The following is a 21,949-nucleotide window of genomic DNA, read 5'->3' on the forward strand; positions in this document are numbered from 1 at the left end:
TGAATTGTGCCTAAATACATAATCTAGATCGTTGTATATAAAGATAGGCTTCAGCTAATTACAACGTCTATAAACGTGAAAAATACAAATCTAGACCGACCTATATAAGGATGGAATTAAATTATTTGTAACATTGAAAAACGTGAAATGTGGGCCGGTCGTAACCGAGCCATTTGTATGAAATGCTATATCTGGGTTATCTGTTGCATTAATCTAAAATTGTAGGGTTAGCTATCTGGAATTTTGAGACTCCCATATAAGAAAGACAAGTTTATGTAAGATATATATGACTATGGTCTCTTGTGACTGGCTGGCCACTCTTTTTACAACATGAGTTACACTTATCCAGTTGAATGGTTTTGAAGACTTTAGATCGAAGTTATACATTAGAACAATGTTCAACTATATGTATATGCTATATAAACACTGTGTTGCCTGGAGTCAAGATAAGGGTAATCCCTATTCATATTATGAGCTGCTGTATGTAAATAAATGTAAATATATTTGTATGTAAATAATGACCTAGATTCTCTCTACATGTAAAATTGTAAATACTATTATGCTACAACTCTTTAAATCTCTAATATAAATATATTTATGTTTTGTATTCTTGTAGTTTGTTGTCCTGTACAGTATACACGCGAATGACGGTCACCTGATGAAGGCAGAATGCCGAAACGCGCGTAGTGTCAAAACTCTCCGCTTTTGCCTACCATTATAGACTATCGACCGATTTGTCTCTTTGGTTTTTCGTGATATATGTTTATGTTTTCATGTTTTTCTTTTTATGTGTATACCTCTAGAAAATGTAATATACAATTTTGTATTATAAACATCTATTTATAAAGTCTATATAGGACAACTAAAAGAATTAGATAATCAATGATATGAAATAAAAAGATTTTTTGTATATCAAACTATATATCTCTCTGCTATTATATACATAGAGAATTGTGTGATTGTTGTAGCTATATATGTCAATATATGAGTGAGAGGTTTTGGCATTTAATTATCTGTTTGCTATAAGTCTTTTTCAAAACTGTTAAACGCCAGGTCCTCCAGCGCCAATGGATTTAACCGCCATGTCGGGATAGCTTGACTTCGGCTCATCCATTGGACCGCCACTAAGCAAGGGTTATGGTCGGATATCGTCCTGGCCAAGTATTCGCTGTGGCGAACCAGGCTTTGGGCGTCCGGCGAGCAGAGAATGCTGTCAAGACGAACATGCAGATCGTGTGGAGGGGAGTAAAAGGAGAAATCCCTCTCTGTGGGGTGTTGGGTCCGCCATGCATCGACCAGGCCCCAGCTACTTTGCCACTCTCTCCTACTCTTCGCTAGTCTGTGAGCTGCCGCCTGCGCCAGCGGTGGGTGAGATCTATCGAAGTCCACGTCCAGTACAGAGTTAAAATCCCCCCCTAGTAGGACCGTGCCGGCCAGGACAGTCGCCAGTTTCCCAGACAATCGCGCAAAGAAGGCAGGTTGATCCACATTTGGGGCGTAGACGCTGCAAAGCGTCACGTCCCTCCCATCTAGGCGGCCCTGAACAGCCACAAACCGCCCCTCAGGGTCGACCACTGTTACCAAAGGTTGGAAGGGAACCCCTGCCCGTACCCAAATCAAGACCCCCCTCGCAAAGGCCGAGAACACTGTGTAAAACAATTGTCCCCGCCATCTGCGCTGCAGAGCCCGCCCCTCAGTCTGGTCGATGTGGGTTTCCTGCAAGAAGGCAACCTGAATCCCCCTGCGGACAAGATAGGCATGGACTTTATGACGCTTCAGCATGGAATTCAATCCCCTCACATTCCAGGTCACACACTTCAGGTCAGGTATAGTCCCCATTCACAGCAACAAGTATAGTTCCGAATAAAGAAAGAATCGTACGCACACTGACCACGCCCCAAAACCAGAACCCTAAAACCACCCAACAGTCCCGCTTCCCACCCCTCCCCAGAATAGGCCCCAAACAGTAGAAACCCATCCAAATGCCTAAATCCCAAAAGGAACAGTCCCTGGTAACTACCAGAGTCTCACAATAGGTGTGAGATAGGGGGGGCGGCCTGTCGCTATTTCCAATGGACCGCAAGCAACACATACCTCCCAATCAGCTCTAGCCATCTTGCCCAGGGCGCCCCGCATCCCCACCCCATCTAAGGCAGGAGCCACTGAATAAGGTGGTCGCCCAACACCAGTTCCTTGCCTACTCGGATGACATGTCCTCGCCCCAACCCCAAACCGGGGATACAGCAGCGTATACAATACCACTTCAGGGGGCGTTAGGATCATTCGTCCAGCAAGTCATCAGCAGTTCCAGGAGTGACATGGGGCAGCACGGGGCCCCCCGTTCCCGACTCCTCCGATGCCGCCTCATCAGTGCCCCCTCGGGAGCCCGATTCCACTGCAGACGTCGATCCCACTGTCTTGGAGATGTTAGAGACCGCCCGGAGGGCATCCCTGCGCTCCAGCTCAGTCTGTGAGACAGAGGGTGTCCGAGCATTCGGCGGTCGTCTCTTGGGCCTCCTGTTCCGTCTAGGTCTCGGCGTCGCCCTCCGCTGCTCCCCTGTCATCCGATGTGCATCCGCGCCGGTCCTGTACAACTCCAGCCAGTCCCACACTGCGTCGGGAGAATCGTAGAAGGAAGTTTGACCATCCAACATGATCTGCATGCGGGCCGGGAATAAGAGAGAGTAGCGGATACCCTCCTCTCGAAGAGCCTTCTTGACCGCCAGAAAGGTGGACCGCTGTCTCTGCACCTCCAAGGAATAGTCCGGATAAATGGAAACCTGGGCGTTGGCCACCTTGTAGGGCCCCAGTGCTCGTGCCTTTTGCAGGATGAGATCGCGATCCCTGTAGTGCAGCAGGCGTGCCACCACCGGTCGAGGAGGCCGGCCCTCGGCTGGGGGCCGAGCCGGTACCCGGTGAGCACGTTCCAGGGTGTAGAACGGCGACAAACCCTCCGGTACCACCACGTCGCGTAGCCACGACTCTAGATAGCCCAGCATGTCCGTCCCTTCAATCTTTTCAGGCAGGCCCACCACGCGTACATTATTGCGGCGGTTGCGTCCTTCGGCATCCTCCGCCCTCTGTTCCAGCAGTTGGACCCTTTGCTGCAGCTCCCCCATCAAAGCCTCCGTCGCTTTAGCCGTGGGTTCCAGGGCGTCCATCCGGACCTCGGCCTGCTTGACCCGGTCCGCCAATTTGCTGTGGTCCGCTCGTAGAAGGCCCAAATTCGTGGATACCTGACCGATGTCGCGCTGCAAAGCCTCCCTGGTGTCGGTGATGGCCTTCAAGATCTGCTCCAGTTGGCTCTGCGGTAGGCCCGTCGCCGAACCAGTGTCCGGAGTGGAGGCCTGGTCGTCCGCAGTTCCCTCAGCAGCGCCCGGGGGAGGTTTTAGGCGCTTCCCCATGATGGTGTCCGGTCTCGCCTCTCCCTGAGATCTGGAGTGGTGCTTTCCCCCAGGTAAGTCTGTCCAGGATGCACGCTGCGCCGGTTGTCCAGCACCCACAAGGCCGCAAGTCCAGGGGGACACTCCTCACGCCGCACACGCGCCGGCTCCACGGGCCCCCAAGGCCAGCGGCCCTCCACCAGCGCTAGGCCAACGCGCTTCTTAGCCCAGGTCAGCAGTTACGGGGAGCCCTCTCGGGCGAGCCGCCCCTCCAAGGACAGTAGTGACGTGCCCGGCAGGCAGCAGGCAACGCGGCCACCACCGCTCAGCGTCGGGGGCAGGTAGTCGAGGTTCCAGCCACGAGGGGGCCGGGGAGCAGCACGCCCGGTGAGGGCCGCTCCCGGGGTGCGGGCCCGGCCACGTCCGTTGGCTCCCAAAGCGAGCCCCAGCTCCCCTCGCCAGGTGCAGCCAGCAGGGCCCCAGAAGATCAGGCCGCCTCGGGGGTCCGCAGCGCCATCCCGCCAAGCCTCTCTGCGGCGACAGGGCCCCCCGGCCTCAGGCAGCAAGTGTCCAACGCCGGCTGAGCACCCCTCGGGAAGGTAGTGCAGGATCGGGCTCTCCCCGAACCCGTGTCCCACGCTTAATGTCCGGCAGGCCCTCTGGGCCGTAGGATGCCTCCAGCCCCCTCACCTCCAGTCCCCGCTGATTCGGCCTCTCCAGGGCACCGCTATCAGACAGCCCAGGCTCCGCCGCCGCAACAGCTCGCAAGTTCGGGGCTCCGTCCACCTCGTCGGCCGGCAGCCGGCCGGCCCCCACCGCAGACTGGCCTCCTGAGAAATCGAGGCCGGGGATGCGGCCGAGCACCCAGGCCGCCGAAAATGGCCGGCGCCGCCTGTGATGTCCCAGGCGCGGCGTGGCCCCACACAGGCGCCGGGTCGACTCCGCCACCGCCGTTCAGGCCACACTGCCCGCGGGAGGAGATGCAGGCAATCCCAGGGCCCCAGGGTCACCAGGATGAGTTTCGGCAGGATAATTAGTGGAGGCCGCCACGGAGCTCAGCGCTCACCCGTCCATTGTCCTCGGCAGCCAAGCCACGCCCCCCACATAATAAATAGTCTGTTGCCGTCTTCAGCCACAAACAGAAATTTTGCAAGCAGTGAGGCCTAGAGCGCAACATTTTTTACCTGAGAGCTAATCGAATTATGTTAAAGGCAGCACGTTATAACACTTTCACTACCTTCCCATTTCATATGAGGTAAGGGCAGATGTGGGCTGATGAACAAAGCAAGGCCCACCAAATTGGATGTTCTCTAGAGGGAAATTCTAGAAGAACATAAGGTTTCCTCTGCAAGTAAACTGATCGCAATGTAACAGCTATGTTGTATCAAGTGGTGCTGTACTAGGCTAAGCAGCCGCGGTGTTAACCGCCCCTTCCTTTCTCATCTTGCCAGAGTTTGGTGAGTCAGAGAGGCTCACTGATCCCGCCTTAACCTATACAACACAAGAAGGGTGGGTTGATTGCAGCAGCACAAGAAACCATGGGAGGGGTCTATAGTCCAAACACCTGAGGCTTGCTTGAATTGGCACAGCTGTCCTGCACACCCAACCTCCCCCCAGTGGTGATTAAGGGCAAGGATTGGCATAAGCACTACAAGCAGTGGTGTCATTCATTTCCAGTCATGCTTCACTCAGTGCTTCCTGCAGCTGCTTCACTCATTGTTCCCAGAGGTGCCTAATTTTGTGTTTGTGTGCTTTACAGTTGGTTTGTGGGTAGAAGTGAATGTATGATTGAACAACTTTATAAAAATGATGGTCTGTAGATGTGTTAGCAAGTGCACTCCTGTTTAGTGGATGCTGTGCACAAGCCAAACCGGTCAGCTTGTCAGTAGTTTTTCTGTCTGTTGGGGAAAGTAATAGGTTGGCTACATTCACTAAAATAAACAAACCTAGTGGGGAAAAAATGCACTGGTTAACCTTTCTACTGATTGGCTGTGGGGTCAAATTGACGACATCCCTTTCCTGTTTCCACGTTGATACTTGACCATCTAATGTGAATATGCCAGTAGTTTTTTTACCCAAAATAGGTATCTTATTATTTTCCTTGGTGGCTTGACAGAATGCAGAACAATGTCGTACATTCACCCCAGTACAGAGATCGTGCCGTCTGTGGTAGAAAGGAACCTGAATCTCTTTCAGAAGGAGTTTGAAAGGCCATTGTACTTGACCAGCTAGAAACTTGTGGGTAACCCATGGCCAGCAGTTCCCATATTTTGAAGCTATCACTACAATAGCCTGTTAGTTGGCTTAATGAGTCTTTGAAATCTTTTTTGGTAGTGGCTGAAGTAATCATTAGTTTAGGTCCTTGGGTAAGACCATTGGGGGTGCATTGATGTTATTTTGCGAGTCCTAGTTACAGGCCGGTTGTGTTGTCGATCATCTAGAGGCAGTAATACCCACTCCGTATGAATGCCTCATATAACTGGTCTGCACTAAGTACGGTGGCCCATAGAGGATTCAGCTGTGGCTTTTAAGGGGGTTACACCTCTGCTTGTACTGTTCAAGTATAATTATCTTGGGCCATTTGCACGATAGTGATCAGGATTATAGCTCGAGGTTGTCATCAAGCAGAGACGTCCAGTGGCTAGAACGAAGTAGTTTTGATGATTTGTACTCCTAGAGTGGGCTTTGATGAGGATGCAGCTAATCTTTTTATAGTATGAATCTTTGGTTTCTAAGGGAGCGGGTCGGAGGTAGAAGGGTGGAATGAGTGGGGAAAAGAGCTGTCGGAGAGGAAGTTTGGTGTTAGGATATACACTGCGAATTGGTATGCTTATTAGTTGGGGGTGAACCTGGACCGTGGGATTATTTCTGCTGTGCCTGTGGTGTTTTGAGTGTTTTGTGAAGGAGAGTGTTGTGTGAATTTATTTTTTGATGGGGGGGCTGAGGATTGTGGCTCTTTAAAAAGGAAAATATGTGTGGAAATAATTGGGGAATTATTAGGTGTTTTAGACTGGTAGAGTTTCTGGTCTGGTGAACATATCTTTGGTTTGCTAAGTGTGAAATGGAGTCAGGTTATAGAGATTTTTGGGGTGATAGGGTGTTATTACAGGGAATAAGGATACGAATGTAGAGATCCACTCTTGGTTACATAGGTGAGTGGCATTCATACTCTTATGTTGTACACTGGTTTGCAGTGATGTCTGAGGATAGCTCTGGGATATGTCAGCTGTGCAGAAGCATCTCTCCCCAATTAACCACACTTTACCTACACTTTATACACATGTGTACTTTACCTGTGGGATAGTATTCAGGGTTACCTCTCATAAACAAATTAATGTACCTTTGGGCAGAGCCGAGGGCTAGCTCCCTCCTCCAGCAGTGATGAAAAATGTAGTCAGAAACAGTAGGGACAATGTTGATTCTCAAAGCTTTAGTGTATAGAGAATCGTGATTTTATAAAAGACAAAAAGACTAACATTATGAATTAATCCCTTTATTTATCACCTCCAAGTACCAAACATTCCAAAGTTCCAAGAAAAGAACACTGTTTTACTCCTAGACCAAACAGAACATTTCAGTCTACATACTTCAACAACATTCCAATTGCTCTCTTTTTGACCTACTCTCCATTCAACCAGCCCATCTTCTCTGCAAGTCCAACGTAGTTCATTGATGTCTACAAAAAGAAATCAAGCGATCATATTAATCCACATAAAAACACCCTTCTATATCCAGTATAAAAGTAACATTTCCTCATTTAAAAAATGCCCTATTAATATAAACAACTATGTGGAAAAACATATTTCCCGTCCCTTCCCTTTTGTTTTTTTTCTTCTAAATTTCTTTTTGGGGAGGGAGGGATAATGTTAGCCTCCTTGTCTTTAATAATATCACAATTCTCTATAGAGTAAAGCTTAGATTGTCTACATTTTACAGCAAGACGGGAGGCAAACATTATGCATGTCCAAAGCCTCTAAAAGAAATACTTGAAATAAGCGTCACAGGTTTAAAATAGAACTGCATGAAAACTTCAGTGTTCGACCAGTCTGCTGCTTTCATCACGTCATCTGGTCGCGCTCCTGCTGTAAAACCCTTCAAAAGACATTGCCCCTTTCACTGATTTTAGATTCCTCTTCTGGCTGGTAAAATCTACTGGCAATATCTAAAGCTTGAACATAAGATTCTCTCTTGAAAGAAACAGTGATGCCAATTTCCAAGACCACTGTCTCCACGACAAATACCTATTACCTGGCCAGGACTCAAATGGATTCAACTCCAAATTCACGTACAACATACTGTTATAACTTAATCTTGCTGGTTCCTTCAAACAAATCCTTTTCATCACCCTACTAATCAAAGGGCTCTTCCCAATGGATAAACCAGTCAATAAAGAATGTCCTGCCACAATAGCTGACCTATAACAGTTTACCTTTCGATACGAGAAACCCTTAGTAAACAATTCTCCCAAAAATTGTGACTTCTACTTCATCTGCCTCCCTGTGATCCAAATCTCTTTCCAAGCACCAACATAACAAGGCTTTCCATGGATCCGTGTATCTCTTCCTAGTTCCTGGTGCCCAGGATTTATTGAGAAGCTTCAAAGGTCCTCCTGAAAGGCCCTTGAGTCTTCTGGAATTCCTGAGGCTGGCATACCAGGCTCCACCAGAGGATTCTCCTCTCCTTCCAAACCTTCCAGCATCCCTCTGCAAGACTGTATCAAAAAGGGCACTTCCACCAGCAACTGACAGAAACCAAATTTGTGTTGCCCACAGGAGGGTTTCTAACACAATTTTGCATGTCTGCCTCGTCAGGTGAACTAACACTCTGACTCATTGCAAATGGAGGGAAAGCATAACTTTTCAGATTGAGCCAATTCTTAGTGAAATCATCCATGCCCATTGCTCCTAGATCCATACGCCAACTGAAATATTTCTCCTTTTGGAACGTCAAACGGGAAGCAAACAAATCCACTTCTGTAGGACCCATCTTTAAGTCTATCTCCTGAAAAATGTCCTTTCTCAACCTCCAGTCGCTGCAATTCCTTAAAGTGTGTGAATTCCAGTACACCACTAAATTATCCTTTCCTGGCAGATATTGCGCTGTCACATGCATCTTGTACTCTTGGAAAAATTCCCAAAACTGTTTTGCAATTTATGCTAGTTTCTATAACCTGCTTCCCTCTAATTTGTTTATATATCTCACTGCATTTATGTTGTCCATCCTCTATAAATTAATTCATTAATGGAACTTGTAGAGCGAACAGCTACTCCATCAGGAGTGTCCTGGCTCTAAAGGTTCACACGACTGGACCCGAGGACGCTTCACACAGCGGTTTCTTAAAGGTAGTCTGATCAGTGGATGCTCACAGAGCCGCTGGAAGTTTGTTCCATGATTGTTTGTTCCCACACAGCAGCGTCTGCGAGGACAATTGTCACACCACTGGTACTGCCATGTATAGCGTCCCCTCCAAACACATTCCTCATTGAATTCTGAGCTTTATCTAAAGCTGTAAAAGTTGATACATACTTTCCAACTGATATTACCATGCCCTCTCTAAATAACAGACCCTCCGCCCCTTCAGAGGATTCATTCATAGCTAAATCACCCAACTTAGGGCTGATGCGCTTCTAGCTTTCTGGCTCCAGCCTTTTTAGACGCTCAGTGCCATTGTCACTTTCCTTAAAATAATCCTCCTCTACTAGATCACAAACTTGTGCAAACAGACCCAAGAAGTGCAGCAACTTGTCTTCACATTGCTTCAGAACCCATTCTAAACCTTTGCTAGGATCTCTTCCCATTTGAAACAAATAAATAACTAGTTCTGGTTCCAGCTTTGAGGTCATTGTGTCTTTTCTCCCCCACAATTGGTCTGGAGCACTCAACTCTCATAACATTTCTATCATCTCTCTCCAATGGTCTTCTAATTCTCTGCCTTATGTAGTCAGAGACCCTTTGCAACGGCCATCAATCTGAACTCCTAGGCTATTTTACATCCTTCGGATCAAATACCTTTTTGCCTAAAGGATCCTTTACAGTCTTCTCATAAATCACTTTTATGTCATCTAAAATAAATCTCAAAATTAATTTCCTGAATAATTATCAGTATCTAGATCAAAAACACATTTGTCCTGTTCATGATCTTTTTCTCCTGAATTGACTTGTGTAAAAGCCCACTCTGTTGCAGGGTCCAACTGCCTCTTTTTCTTGTCACTTCGGGCGCCTCCCCCCTGCGACGTTACAGAAAGGGGGGTTGAACCCATGCAGTCGTGGGGACCTGGGCGCTACGTGGTACATAAACAGAAGGGTCCCCGCAAGGACAGCGTATTGTACACTACATACACTAAAGACTAAACACAATACAAAACAAGCATTGGAAATGCAATAGGTCTCGCAGCATTAGAGTTAGTGCTTTTAGAATTGTTTATGGGTTTTTTTTGTAAATCTTTAGCATTTTTGTTTCCTGTAGGCAATGCTAAAGAATTACAAAGAAAAAAAGCCATAAACAAATGTAAAAGCTCTAACTCAAATGCTCCGAGACCTATTGCACTGAGTGAGGGTGAGAGTGAGGGTGAGTGAGGGTGAGTGAGGGTGAGGGTGGGTGAGGGTGAGTGAGGGGGAGTGAGGGGTTGAGGGTGAGTGAGAGTGAGGGTGAGTGAGGGTGAGTGAGGGTGAGGGTGAGTGAGGGTGAGTGAGGGTGAGGGTGAGTGTGAGTTAGGGTGAGGGGTTGAGGGTGGGTGAGGGTGAGGGGTTGAGGGTGAGTGAGGGTGAGTGAGGGTGAGGGGTTGAGGGTGAGTGAGAGTGAGGGTGAGTGAGGGTGGGTGAGGGTGAGTGAGGGTGAGGGGTTGAGGTTGAGGTGTTGAGGGTGAGTGAGGGTGAGGGCGAGTGAGGTGTTGAGGGTGAGTGAGGGTGAGGGTGAGTGGTTGAGGGTGAGGGTAGGTGAGGGGTTGAGGGTGAGTGAGGGTGAGGGTGAGTGAGTGTGATGCTGAGGGGTTGAGGGTGAGTGAGGGTGAGGGTGAGTGAGGGTTTGAGGGTGAAGGGTTGAGGGTAAGTGAGGGTGAGGGTGAGTGAGGGTGAGTGAGGGTGAGGGGTTGAGGGTGAGTGAGGGTGAGGCGTTGAGGGTGAGTGAGGGTGAGTGTGAGTGAGGGTGAGGGGTTGAGGGTGAGTGAGGGTGAGGGGTTGAGGGTGAGTGAGGGTGAGTGAGGGTGAGTGTGGGTGAGGGTGAGTGTGGGTGAGGGTGAGTGAGGGTGAGGGTGAGGGTGAGTGAGGGTGAGGGGTTGAGGGTGAGTGAGGGTGAGGGTGAGTGAGGGTGTGTGAGGATGAGGGGGTGAGGATGTGAAGGCGCGTTTGGCAGTGTATGTTTTAACGCTCGGAATATCATAATGAACCCAGACATGACAGTCTCCAGCCAACAGCTGTAAATAGTTAGTCAAGTAAGCTCCAGTGGCCCTGCCAAAAGGGCGTGTTTTTTTCGTGTAAAGTTTCTTATGTTCTTGTGAGATAATCAGCCACCCTAAGTTCTAGGGCTCTGTGCAATGACAGAAGTTACAATTCTTGACCAGAGGCCCCAGTTGGCACACATGCAAATCAGAACCAAACTTTCCTCTAAAAGGAAACTCAATCCGCAACACAAGACCTGTAGTGCCGATAATGGTATGATACGGATATAGTGCTTTATACTTCCGATGGCGCTGAAGCTACATTAGAAATGTCACCGTGCGTAAGGAATTAGACTTAGCCATGCTGATTAACACCCAGCTATCATGCGGTAATGAAGGTCATGCTTTTGATACAAACTACTATTCTTGTACTCGTCTGTCCTGCTGGATCTGTTCCACGAGGAATAGAGTATTGCACTTGATGCCTTCCAGGAGACACGGAAACTTGCGTTGCGACAGCCACGCTGAGCCGGTTTTGTAAGGCAGCAAAGCCTTCAATGCTGCTGCCCAATTTGTAAGTGTCCAGTGATCGGGAAAGCCCGTGCTGCTAAAATGGCGACACCCCGCAGATTGCTCTCCAGATTGCTCTCCTGAAGCTGGCTGCCTGATGGAGTGGAGAGCGGGCGGGCAGAGAGAGTGAGGGGGCGGAGCGGGGTGTGGGAGGAGTGCGGCTGGCTGCCTGATAGAGTGGAGAGCGGGCGGGCAGACACCACAGACAGTATGCGGTCAATAGGCTTGTGTGGTACCATCATTTTTCAGGGCTATAGGGTCAGGATGTGGTCCAAAGCACCAGAGGGCGGACAATAACTTGCGGACGATATCAACTCGCTGGACAATCGCACTGAACTGCCCACGTCATCTGTTTGTTTACCCAGCCTGTTTTGCAAACCTGCAAGTGACTGTGGTTGCAATGATCCGGGAAGGCGTCAGTCAGGGGAAGCAATTAGAAAACACAAATGCATTCTCTCCAAAGAGCGTGGGGAGAAAAGATGGCATTAAAAAACAAGCTCTCGGCATTGCGTGGCGGGAGGGGGCGGGGGGAACGTCGAGTCGGAACAAAAAACAAGTGAAAGCGGGATGTAAGTAGGGGGGAGGAGAAGTCTGGGCAGGCAGGATGACTCAGGGGAGGGGGCGGAGCGGGGCAGAGCGGCATGTGGGTGTGAAGAAGCCGGGCCTTTGAAGTGAAGCTAAGCTTCACTTCAAAGGTGTCGGAGGAATGCGGGCGGCTGTGCACGCGCTTTTAAGCTCAATGCACATGCGCATTGAGCTTAAAAGTCACGGGCACTGCAAGGAATCGCCACGATTCCTTGCAAGTTAGATAAAGAGTCGATGAGCCCCTATAGTCTCGCTTGCTCGATGCGCATGCGCATCGACAGGCGAGACCTAAAAATATATACTATATATGTCAAGTATTGGCATTTATTTGTCAACACCATGTAATTACCAAGTAGCAATCAAAATTCACAATCAATAATTAGCCCCATAGGAAGGCAGGAAGGGAAGGAAGGAGAGGAAGATGAGTCTGACTGTTTTTTCCTTGGACTTCCCGGCACATGCCCCAGACTGTTCTCAAAATCTGTATGTGACCGTTGATTGTCATCGTTTTATTGAGTCTCACTGTCTGCCCTGATTTAGGGTTTATGTATTTTATGTACTGTGATTGATCGATAAAGTTACAATTAATTTTGTCTTTGGACTGTGTTCACCTTTTTCCCCACTCGCTTCACGTGCACTCATCTTCCTCTCCTTCCTTCCCTTCCTGCCTTCCTATGGGGCTAATTATTGATTGTGAATTTTGATTGCTACTTGGCAATTACATGGTGTTGACAAATAAATGCCAATACTTGACATATATAGTATATATTTTTTTGTATTGTGTTTAGTCTTTAGTGTATGTAGTGTACAATACGCCCTCCCCCTGCGAGCCGCTTTGGGCTCCAAATCCAGAACCTCCTAGTGACTCTTTCACTGACAATTGTCTTTTTCCTTTTACAGTTAACCTCCTGGACCTCTTATTGACAAGTCCTCACCTGATAAAGATAAAAATTCCTCATCCTCATTGATAATAGCCTTTCTTTTTCTATGATCCTTCAAAACCTATTTCACTGTTTCCTTAACAGGCTCTTTTAATTCTTTCTTGACAATCTCTCCCCTCTCCATTACCCTCTGCTATTCAAATGTAAAATATCTAAATCCTATCCTTTAAAACAGAAATAGTCTCACACAAGCCCACAGCTTCCTCACTGTTTCCCTCAACTATAGAGTTCACCCTTCAAATGCACTTGTCGTCATGCTTAAATTCATTCAGTGATGTTCCATTAAAAAAAGAAAAAACTACAATGTCCTTTCCTCTAACCTCTGAACGAGTCCTAAGTATGAGACCAATTTACTTTAAAAATGCCTTCTACGCAGTACATGCCCTACAATAAGATGGCTGCCTGCTAAGAGACAATGTTTGCAGCCTGCAAGAGTTACTTGCCCTTACTCGAATGCGTGAGCTAGAAAGCTCAAAACGTGTCAAAGTGAAGCCTATTTCCCTTAAAACCTTTCGCTACGCAGTGCATGCCTGTTAGAACTGGGGGTCTCTAGTTGGCATAGGTAGGTACCACTGTCCAAATAGGGACCCTTGCTTCTAGTCAGGGTAAGGAGAAAACACTCTTTAGATAACCTCTGCTCACCCCTTGGGTAGCTTGGCACAAGCAGTCAGGCTTATCAAAGGCAATGTGTAAAGTATTTGTACCAACACTCACAGTAAAAACACCACAAACTGACTCCACAACAGTTTAGAAAAATAAAGGTATTTAATCTAAACTACACAAGACCAAAACGACGACAATCCAACATACACAGTTCAAGAATATGGTTGCAAAGATGTGCTTCCTTCCAGGTCAGGCAGATCCTGAACCTGGTCTCCAAACCCAGGGACCAATACCTGCGGTTGTGCACTTGCCTGGCACGCCAGAACTTCTGGGGACTCTCACAGTACTCCCTTGAGGGTGACACACAACTCATGTGTCCTGCGACAGTCTGCCTGGCGCAGATCTCCCGACCCCTGTCCACCTGACAGTGCGGGAAGATCCCCCAGGACAGAAGTGGTGTCACCATGGGCACTCATGGGAGACTCAGCCCTTCTGGCTGGCCCCTGACCCACTGGTTCTTCCACTGGGAATTCTTTCCCTCTCTCACCCCTCAGTCTGGACTTCTGCACCCTCCCAACTGGAGTGGCACTGCCAGACACCAGAACTGATGGAGGCCTGGTTACAGGCACTCCCCGTTCAACAGACACTTGAAGATCTTCCTCAAATGGCCTACTAGCACCTTCTAGGCCCCCAACCTGGTGTTCCCTTAAGGAACCCTCCTGGCCCTGTGACTGGGTTTCGGGCACCGTAAGACACACCGTCCCACACTCACTCCTCCACTGAGTCTGGACATGAGCCCCTACACCCCTCTCACTACACTGGGACCTAACTGGGCTACACTGAATCTCTTCCACCTCACAGGTCTGGAAGATATCTTTGCCACTCCTTTTGGGATCACGCCCCAATGCCTTCTCAGACTCTCTGGAATCCACCAAGAGGTCTGCCTCCAACGCAAGCTCTCTGGGGTCAGAGAACTCACACTCCACCGGGTGTTGGCATAGCTCTGGAAAACAGGGACTTAAAATATGCTCTCCAACAAATAAATCACACAGCCCCCCACAGTTGTTAACCAAGCTACCCTTTGCCTCACCCTCCAGTGCCTCACACAAGTACCCCACACCACTCTCCTAAGACTGGCAAGACAGTATCTGACTTTCTCTGTCACACAACCCACACTCTTCTGGCTGGTCTTCACACACACACACACACACACACCCACCAAGGTTTCTACTATGGGCGAACCCCTCTCCCTGTACATCTCATCTAGAGTCAGTAGAGTGTCCCTCCGACCACTAGGAATATGGTCCCCTGTGCCAGTCCCCCAATCTACTTCAGGGACACTGCACTCCACTGGAACTACATCATAAACCTGAACTCCCTGGTGTATGTCGACCCCCTCCCTCAAGTCAGGCGCCACATCTCTGGGTGTTTGTACTTTTCTCTCAGCACTAGATATCATAATCATGCTGCCACCATCTGAGCTGGACTCCCTCTCCAACTCAGCTTACCGCTTGAGCTACCCATGTTTCTTCTTCAACTGAGGCACTCATGGCCTCAAGCCTCTCGAGCTCCAACTTAAACTCCCTCATTCTTAATTCATGGGCCAAGGTCAATTTCAATTCCTCCAGGTCACGGGCATTTCTGCTCTCCTCCGCCGCCCTCTCTGCTTCCAATTGCTTCAATTCAAGCTTCCACATTTCTAACTTATGATCTCTAGCCCTTTGGTTTTCCTCCAACTCTCAAACTTTCAGATGAATGGTTGCTGCCAGCCCTTGAGGATGCTCTGGACACAGGCTGATCCTGTGACCTGAAACCATCCCTTTGTGCATCCTCATCCACTTATGCACCATCTGTCTCCCCAGCCTCTTTGGTCTCCCACCAGGCCCTTAGGGCCTCCTGTAGCTCCTCCTTCTTGGAGCGGCGCTTCATGGGACATCCAAAGCTCCTGCAGAACTGCCTGAGTTGACCTACTTTGTAATCACTTAACATTTCAATATCAAACTCCAGTTCTGCAACATCACTTGCTGGTTTACCATTCAGAGACGTGCTTGGATTCTTTCAGGGTTACGATCAAAAATAGAACCAACCAAAAAAACAGTAGTATGCGGTGGCGTAGTGGTCTGCACTCACTAGTGATGTACACCAATCACTGTGGGTCTAGTACAAATACAAGCTCAAATCCCACCGCTGCCACCAATGTTAGAACTGGGGGTCTCTAGTTGGCAGAGGTAAGTACCACTGTCCAAATAGGGACCCTTGCTTCTAGTCAGGGTAAGGAGGAAGCACTCTTTAGATAACCTCTGCTCACCCCCTTGGTAGCTTGGCACAAGCAGTCAGGCTTATCAAAGGCAATGTGTAAAGTATTTGTACCAACACTCACAGTAACACAATGAAAACACCACAAACTGACTCCACAACAGTTTTAGAAAAATACATGTATTTAATCTAAACTACACAAGACCAAAACGACAGAAATCCAACATACACAGTTTAAGAATATGGTTGCAAAAGAGTTCTTAGGTTTAGCGATAAAATAATCCACAGTTGCATGAAAAGATCACAGTTGCGTCACGTTTAGCCACAGTACCTTTGTTAGCGATAAAACGTTCCAAGCACAGAAGCTGTAGCGGTGGAAAACGAGCGATGCATTGCTCCCGAGACCCTGTGGAGGCGTTAGTGACAGCCCCGCTGCAGCAGCGGACTTGTTGCGACGAATCCGGTCTGTATGGGGAGGAAGGTGAGTAGAGTTCAGGGAAGCTGGGGGGGAAGCCCTTTTGTTCCTGGGACTTCATAACAGGGAGCCAGCTCTCTCTCAGGCCCTTGGAGATTCCTTCAAGCAAGGGGACACAACACAAAGCAGAGTCCTTCCCCTCTCCTTGGCAGCAAAGCAACAGCAGGTCAGTCCAGCGGAGCAACAGCAGGACAGTCTTCCTTCTTCAGTTTCAGCTTTCTCCGTGGAAGAGGTTCCTTCTTGATTCCAGGATGATCTAATTTTCTGTTGTCAGGGGTCCTGTACTTCTACCCCTCAAAGTCTTTGTTCTCTTTGTGCAAGTGGGCCCTGAGCCCAGTCTGAACCAGTTCTGGGTGTTCCTTGAGCACTTTGTTTTCCTGGCTTCTCCTTTCTTTTCAGAGTGAGGGGCAGGGTCGTCAGCCGCCCAGCACGAGGTGGAGCCAGCATTGTGGAAGGCAGGTACAGCCCTATTCAGGCCCTGTTGCTATCTCCTCCCACCACTCAAGTTGCAAATGCAGTCATTCAGCCTAGGGCTGACTCAGCCAGCTTCCTGGGGAATCCCCAGCCCCTGTCACTCTCAAACCAGACAGTCAATTTACAAACAGGCCAAGGAACACAGAAAGGTAAGACAAGAGAACAGCAACTTTCTAAAAGTGCTATTCTCAAACACAGGAGTTAAAAACCACATTTCGTAAAAGATGTGTTATTAAATTCTGAGTTCGGGGATACCAGACTTTTATGTCCTATCTTGCTCTTATGGGAAGATATGCTTGTAGCCACTGTAGCCAGCATCCCCCATGATAGCCTATGGAGCAAGATAGCCTTGCAGCAGTGAAAAACGAAAATGGCTGTAATTCACTACCAGAGCATGTCACCTGCACAAGTACATAATCTACCTTTCAAATACACTGCACCTTGCCCACGGGGGTATCTTGGGCCTTCCATAGGGGTGACCAATGTGCACAGAAAGGGAAGGGTTAGGCCTGGTCAGTGGGGACACTGACCAGGAGGACATGGCAGACCTACAGACATATGCACTTTAGCACTGATCAGCAGTGGTAAAGTGCTCAGAGTCCTATTGCCAACAGCCACATGTCAGGAAAAATAAGGGAGGAAGAAGCAAAACGTTTGGGGATAACCCTGCAAAAAGGGCCAGTTCCAACAATGCCCAAATCAAATTTGACCACCAGCTGTATTGAAGTGGCTGAAGCTTGCAAAGGCAACTTGCCCGTACCTGTATGTGCATGTTAGAGTACTCGTGAAGTACATCAAAGCCGGCTCTGAAGATTAAAACCGTTACGATCAACTCTCAAACCGGTAACATTCTAAAGTATATGTTTAAGCTTACAACCTTGCTGTAGTGTGAATATACACTTTAAATGTAACTTACCTGAAAAGGATTAAAAGCGAACTTTGTTAAAATGAGCAAAAAATACTTAACCATTGTTCTAAACTTCTATTAACCATACATCATACATCCTAATCCCCATATCGTCTCTCATTCCAATACATACATTCGATTGAACTTGAACACTCACCCAAACTCTCCTAAAACATTTAACTATCTGATGTAAACAGCATGTACTTATCTGCTCAGAAGCAGCAAACAAAAGAGGGAGAAGTTGGAATGTTGTTGGATTCTGTAGACTGAAGTGTTCTGTTTGGTTTAGGAGTCATTTTTCTTGGAACTTTGAAATGTTTGGTGCTTGGAGGGGGTACATAAAAAGATTAATGCATAATATTATCCTTGGCATAAAATCACCAACCACATGGGGTTTACTTGTGGGCAGAACTCCGAATCCACAATCTCCACCTTGTTCAGATTAACCTTTGGGATGAACCCAGAAATTAGTCATCGTTCCTCCCCCACCCCCTTCCCGCAAACACCCCCCACACCCCTTCACCACCAGATCAGTTGAAAATAATCTGAGGAGAACCTAGGAGCGACAATCCTATCTGCAGTGTCTGGAGTGTTTCCCTTTCCTCCAGCCAAAAATACATGTGAGGGGGTGGGGAGAGTGTTGTTTGGAGGGGAGGTTTGGGGACCTGTTGTGGTGGTCCATGACATATTAAGTTATATATTCAGATTATTCTGACCCTTCTTAAGGTTGAGGTACCTGAGAGATTGGTTGAAAGTTTACTTAACCAGATGAATTGCTGTAGTTTTTGGGCCAAGGGGCCTGACCCTGGTCTTTTTCCAGACCCAAACAGGGCAGATGCTCTTAACCTCACTGGCCTTCGCGTAGACTTCTGAGCTGGACACCCTAGATAAATAGTGTGGCCTCAATAGTTAACATGTTGGGATAATTAAATATTTTGGACAGTGTGGGAGGAGAAGTGGGAAGCAGTGAGTTAGAGTGTTTGTGATCCTTATAGGCACCAGGACAAAATGGAAGGAGGAGAGCCAGAGATGGAAAGTGTAACATCTGGGTACCACAGAAACAGGGCACAAATGAACGAGAATTGTAAAATGGAAAAATCTATTGACAAAAATCAACTTATTAGCGTATACCTTAACATGCAATTCTAAACAAATGCAGAACATACATATGAGCCAGGAATGTGAAACACTATAAAAAAATGCAACTGGACCACATCGAAGAGTGTTTTAAGGCTTGCAACAGATAGGGCAATGCTATATAAATACAAACACGCTGTTGATTACATTACACATCGCTCAAATCTTATAAATACCCTACAGCCCAGATGGTAATTGCTGTGAGAAGAAAATTACTTTTAGACTTGGACATCTTAATAAAAACTGACAGAGGCAATACTAAAATATTTGTCAAGAAAATAAGAGAACAGGAAGCATACCTTACTTGAAAAACAGAACTTGCTCGTGTGTATGATATTCTGCCAGACCATTCCATTCATTCAAAAATCTATCCCCCATAATTCCAGACTCCGTAAATGCAGATATTGAAAAGTTTCTGTTTTCTTTAAAGGCTTGCCAAAATGTAAGGAAATACTTATGAGAGTGTACAATTCAAATGAGAGAACTGCGCATTTCCTATTAAGCTAATCGCTGCAGCGGCTATTCCGCCGCAGCGCTAAAGGGGGCAGGGGGCCGCGCGGCGCGCCCATGCTGGTGACGGACCCGCTCCGTCACCAGCCGCGGTTGAGCTGTGCTCGTGACGGAGCGTTTCCGTCATGGCCCCGCCCGCTTAATAGAACGCACCGCGCAGGCACGAAATCAGCGCCGTGCAGGCGCGAAATCCGCGCAGGCATGTCGGGCGGGCCATGACGGAACCGCTCCGTCATCAGCACAGCGCCACCGCAGCTGATGACGGAGCGGTTCCGTCATCAGCACGGAAAGGGTTAACAAAAAGTTGCCTTCCACTTGTGGTGTGACATCACAAACGTGCTAGAAGCTCTATCTGCCACCTAATCAAGCAAGGGTGGTTCCGAAGTCACTTCTGAGTGCTAAGCATGTTATTAAAATACTATTCTTAGTTTATCTATCTAGATAGGCTTTTTAGCAACTCGTGCCAACTACCCATCTAATGTCTCATTCTCTTCCACCAGCCTCTGCAGCTACACTGATCAACATTCGGAACGCAAGAAAACATTTCGAGAAACTGGAGCGAGTGGATGGGCCCAAGCACAGCCTCCTCATGCGCTGAAGATTGATATAAAATTCCTATTTTGTCATTTTTTTGTCTGGCCATCTTGATAAGTTGGAACTCAGAAAATCTACCATTGTGGGTATTTTTATACGAGATTTAAATGAGTATTACACGCCTTACCACTTTTTTAAAATAGAAAATGAAAAAAAGATGACTAGATGCAATATGACTTCTGGATCCACATCGGACTTCCACATTATTATTTGCGAGTTGGTTGGGGGACAAAGCACCGCTTTCGAAGAGTAACTGAGGACTTGACATGTAAGGCCACACCTCACAGTGCCCACATTTTGTCTTTGCAATATTTGTATTTTAATATAATTATATATCATTGTACTTTAAAGTTATAATTAATACCAAATCACATTGAACTTTGTTCTTATCTTCTATTCAATCATTGATAAAGCTATAATTAAGATATCAGTCTTATTTCGTTAGTGGTTTGCCATTTTATTTTATTTTTTTCTTTAAAGTTTGTAGCAATGAGGACCAATCCGATTTCTCTTCTACTTTGTTTTCCTTTCTAACAATCAGACTGGTGTTTGAGACAAATTCACACATCCATTCATTCTCTAAATGCGAAACATTGCGGGAATAGTGATTGCCTGTTGTCGCGTTGCTCTTCCTTTAGTTAAGTTTATTGCTCCTTCCAGAACATAATTCTCCTGCAAGCAATCTGGTATTTGCTCATGCAAGGACTTCAGATGGCTCATTTACAACTGCTTGTTAACTCACTTCGCTATAATAGACAGCAATCTGAATTCATCACATGTTTTACAATCCATGTCTCCTGCTCACATATGCTCAAACTACCCTGTTAATCTAGCAATTTCTCTCTACTTTTGCCCGTTTGTTGTATTCAGGAATGATGATTGCTGTGCTAATATTGTGGGTAAGTTTAGACTGTTTGTGCTCTCTCCATCACCTAACAACAAACAACATTTTAATGCCATTTTGTATTTTGAGTATCCTATTTAAATGTTGCCCTAGCTGCATCTGAAAGTTGACATTAATGACGAGCACTTGGTTTGGAAGCTCTGTCTTCCAACCGATCATGGATGTTTAAGCCTAAGACTTTAATACACATGGATAAGGTAATTCTGGTTTATTGGGGGTGGGGGGATGCTTTCAGAGGAGGATATTCTTGCTTCAGATGGACCTTATAAGTAACAGATTCCACCTTAGCTTACAAATCCCTTTTTTTACTAGAATTCCAACAGTGGGTGCCTGTGAACATTCTGTAGCAGAACATAAGGTATTTATTCCATTGAGAGACAATTGGAAACATTGTCCAAGTCCACTAGCAAGCATTTAACGGTGACACCTACACAAATAATATTAAAGCACATCCCCAGACACTGAAAGCTACACCAGTCAAGGACGCCAAGGAAAAAACAGTATCCCTCCAAGCTCTGTGTGAAAGATACCAGTGGACAATGGCCATATGATGTCCACTCGACTTTGGGAGAAGTTCGGAAGGTAAAATGAGGCCATTGTTGTCCGAGGAGAAGCGGAGTCATAAAACAAGACTTGAGCTGCAGATGTTGAGCACCACGAATGATAAAATAATAAACTTTTTTGAGGACACATTAGATACTTATGAACCACAGAGGACTTTGAGCATAAAGAAAGCAAGATAGGACTCTTTGACCCCTGTAACAAAAGGAGAAATGGAGATCCCGAACAATAGAAATAGAGCTGCAAACTGAGATGATGGGGACAATCAGAAAAGAAAGTTAATACTTAGCAAATTATGTAAACCAATGACGTCTCAGCAACAGAGAATGTCATCACCTTTTGACGCCATTACAGACTATCATGGGGTTGTTAAAAGAGCAGCTGAGGCATATAGGGTAAAATTGGACGTAGAATCTGACATTTTATTTTTCTTCTAGACACGTTAGATACTCTGCGTATGCAAAATCATTGTTTACCTTTGCTGCAAGCAGTTCTACTGCAACAAGAGCAAGGTCATGGATGAAATGCTTGGAATAATCTCAGCCCGTGGCAGTCGCTCGGGCGGCACCCCATCCCATCATCTTTTTCCCAGCATGCCACCTCAATTTGGACCCAGCTATATGCAAATCAGTCTTGACCCTGCTCCATTCCGGAACAGTCCAACCCAAACTGC

General features: G+C 47.0%; 1 protein-coding gene across 3 annotated transcripts in view; it reads left to right on the forward strand.

Moving 5' to 3' along the window:
- LOC144784802 (ras-related GTP-binding protein A) overlaps window positions 1–20,236 on the forward strand; it is a 120,194-nt gene extending 99,958 nt beyond the window's left edge. For 2 of the 3 annotated variants that reach the window (XM_078663845.1, XM_078663846.1), the window contains exon 10: window positions 19,718–20,236. In XM_078663845.1, the coding sequence (XP_078519971.1) occupies window positions 19,718–19,815 (98 nt within the window). In that variant the 3' untranslated portion in view covers window positions 19,816–20,236. The remainder of the gene's footprint in view (window positions 1–19,717) is intronic. The other variant, XM_078663844.1, reaches the window with a different exon arrangement.
- The last annotated feature ends 1,713 nt before the right edge of the window (window positions 20,237–21,949 follow it).

The sequence above is a fragment of the Lissotriton helveticus genome, chromosome 10, assembly GCF_964261635.1.
Source record: "Lissotriton helveticus chromosome 10, aLisHel1.1, whole genome shotgun sequence".
Taxonomy (NCBI): domain Eukaryota; kingdom Metazoa; phylum Chordata; class Amphibia; order Caudata; family Salamandridae; genus Lissotriton; species Lissotriton helveticus.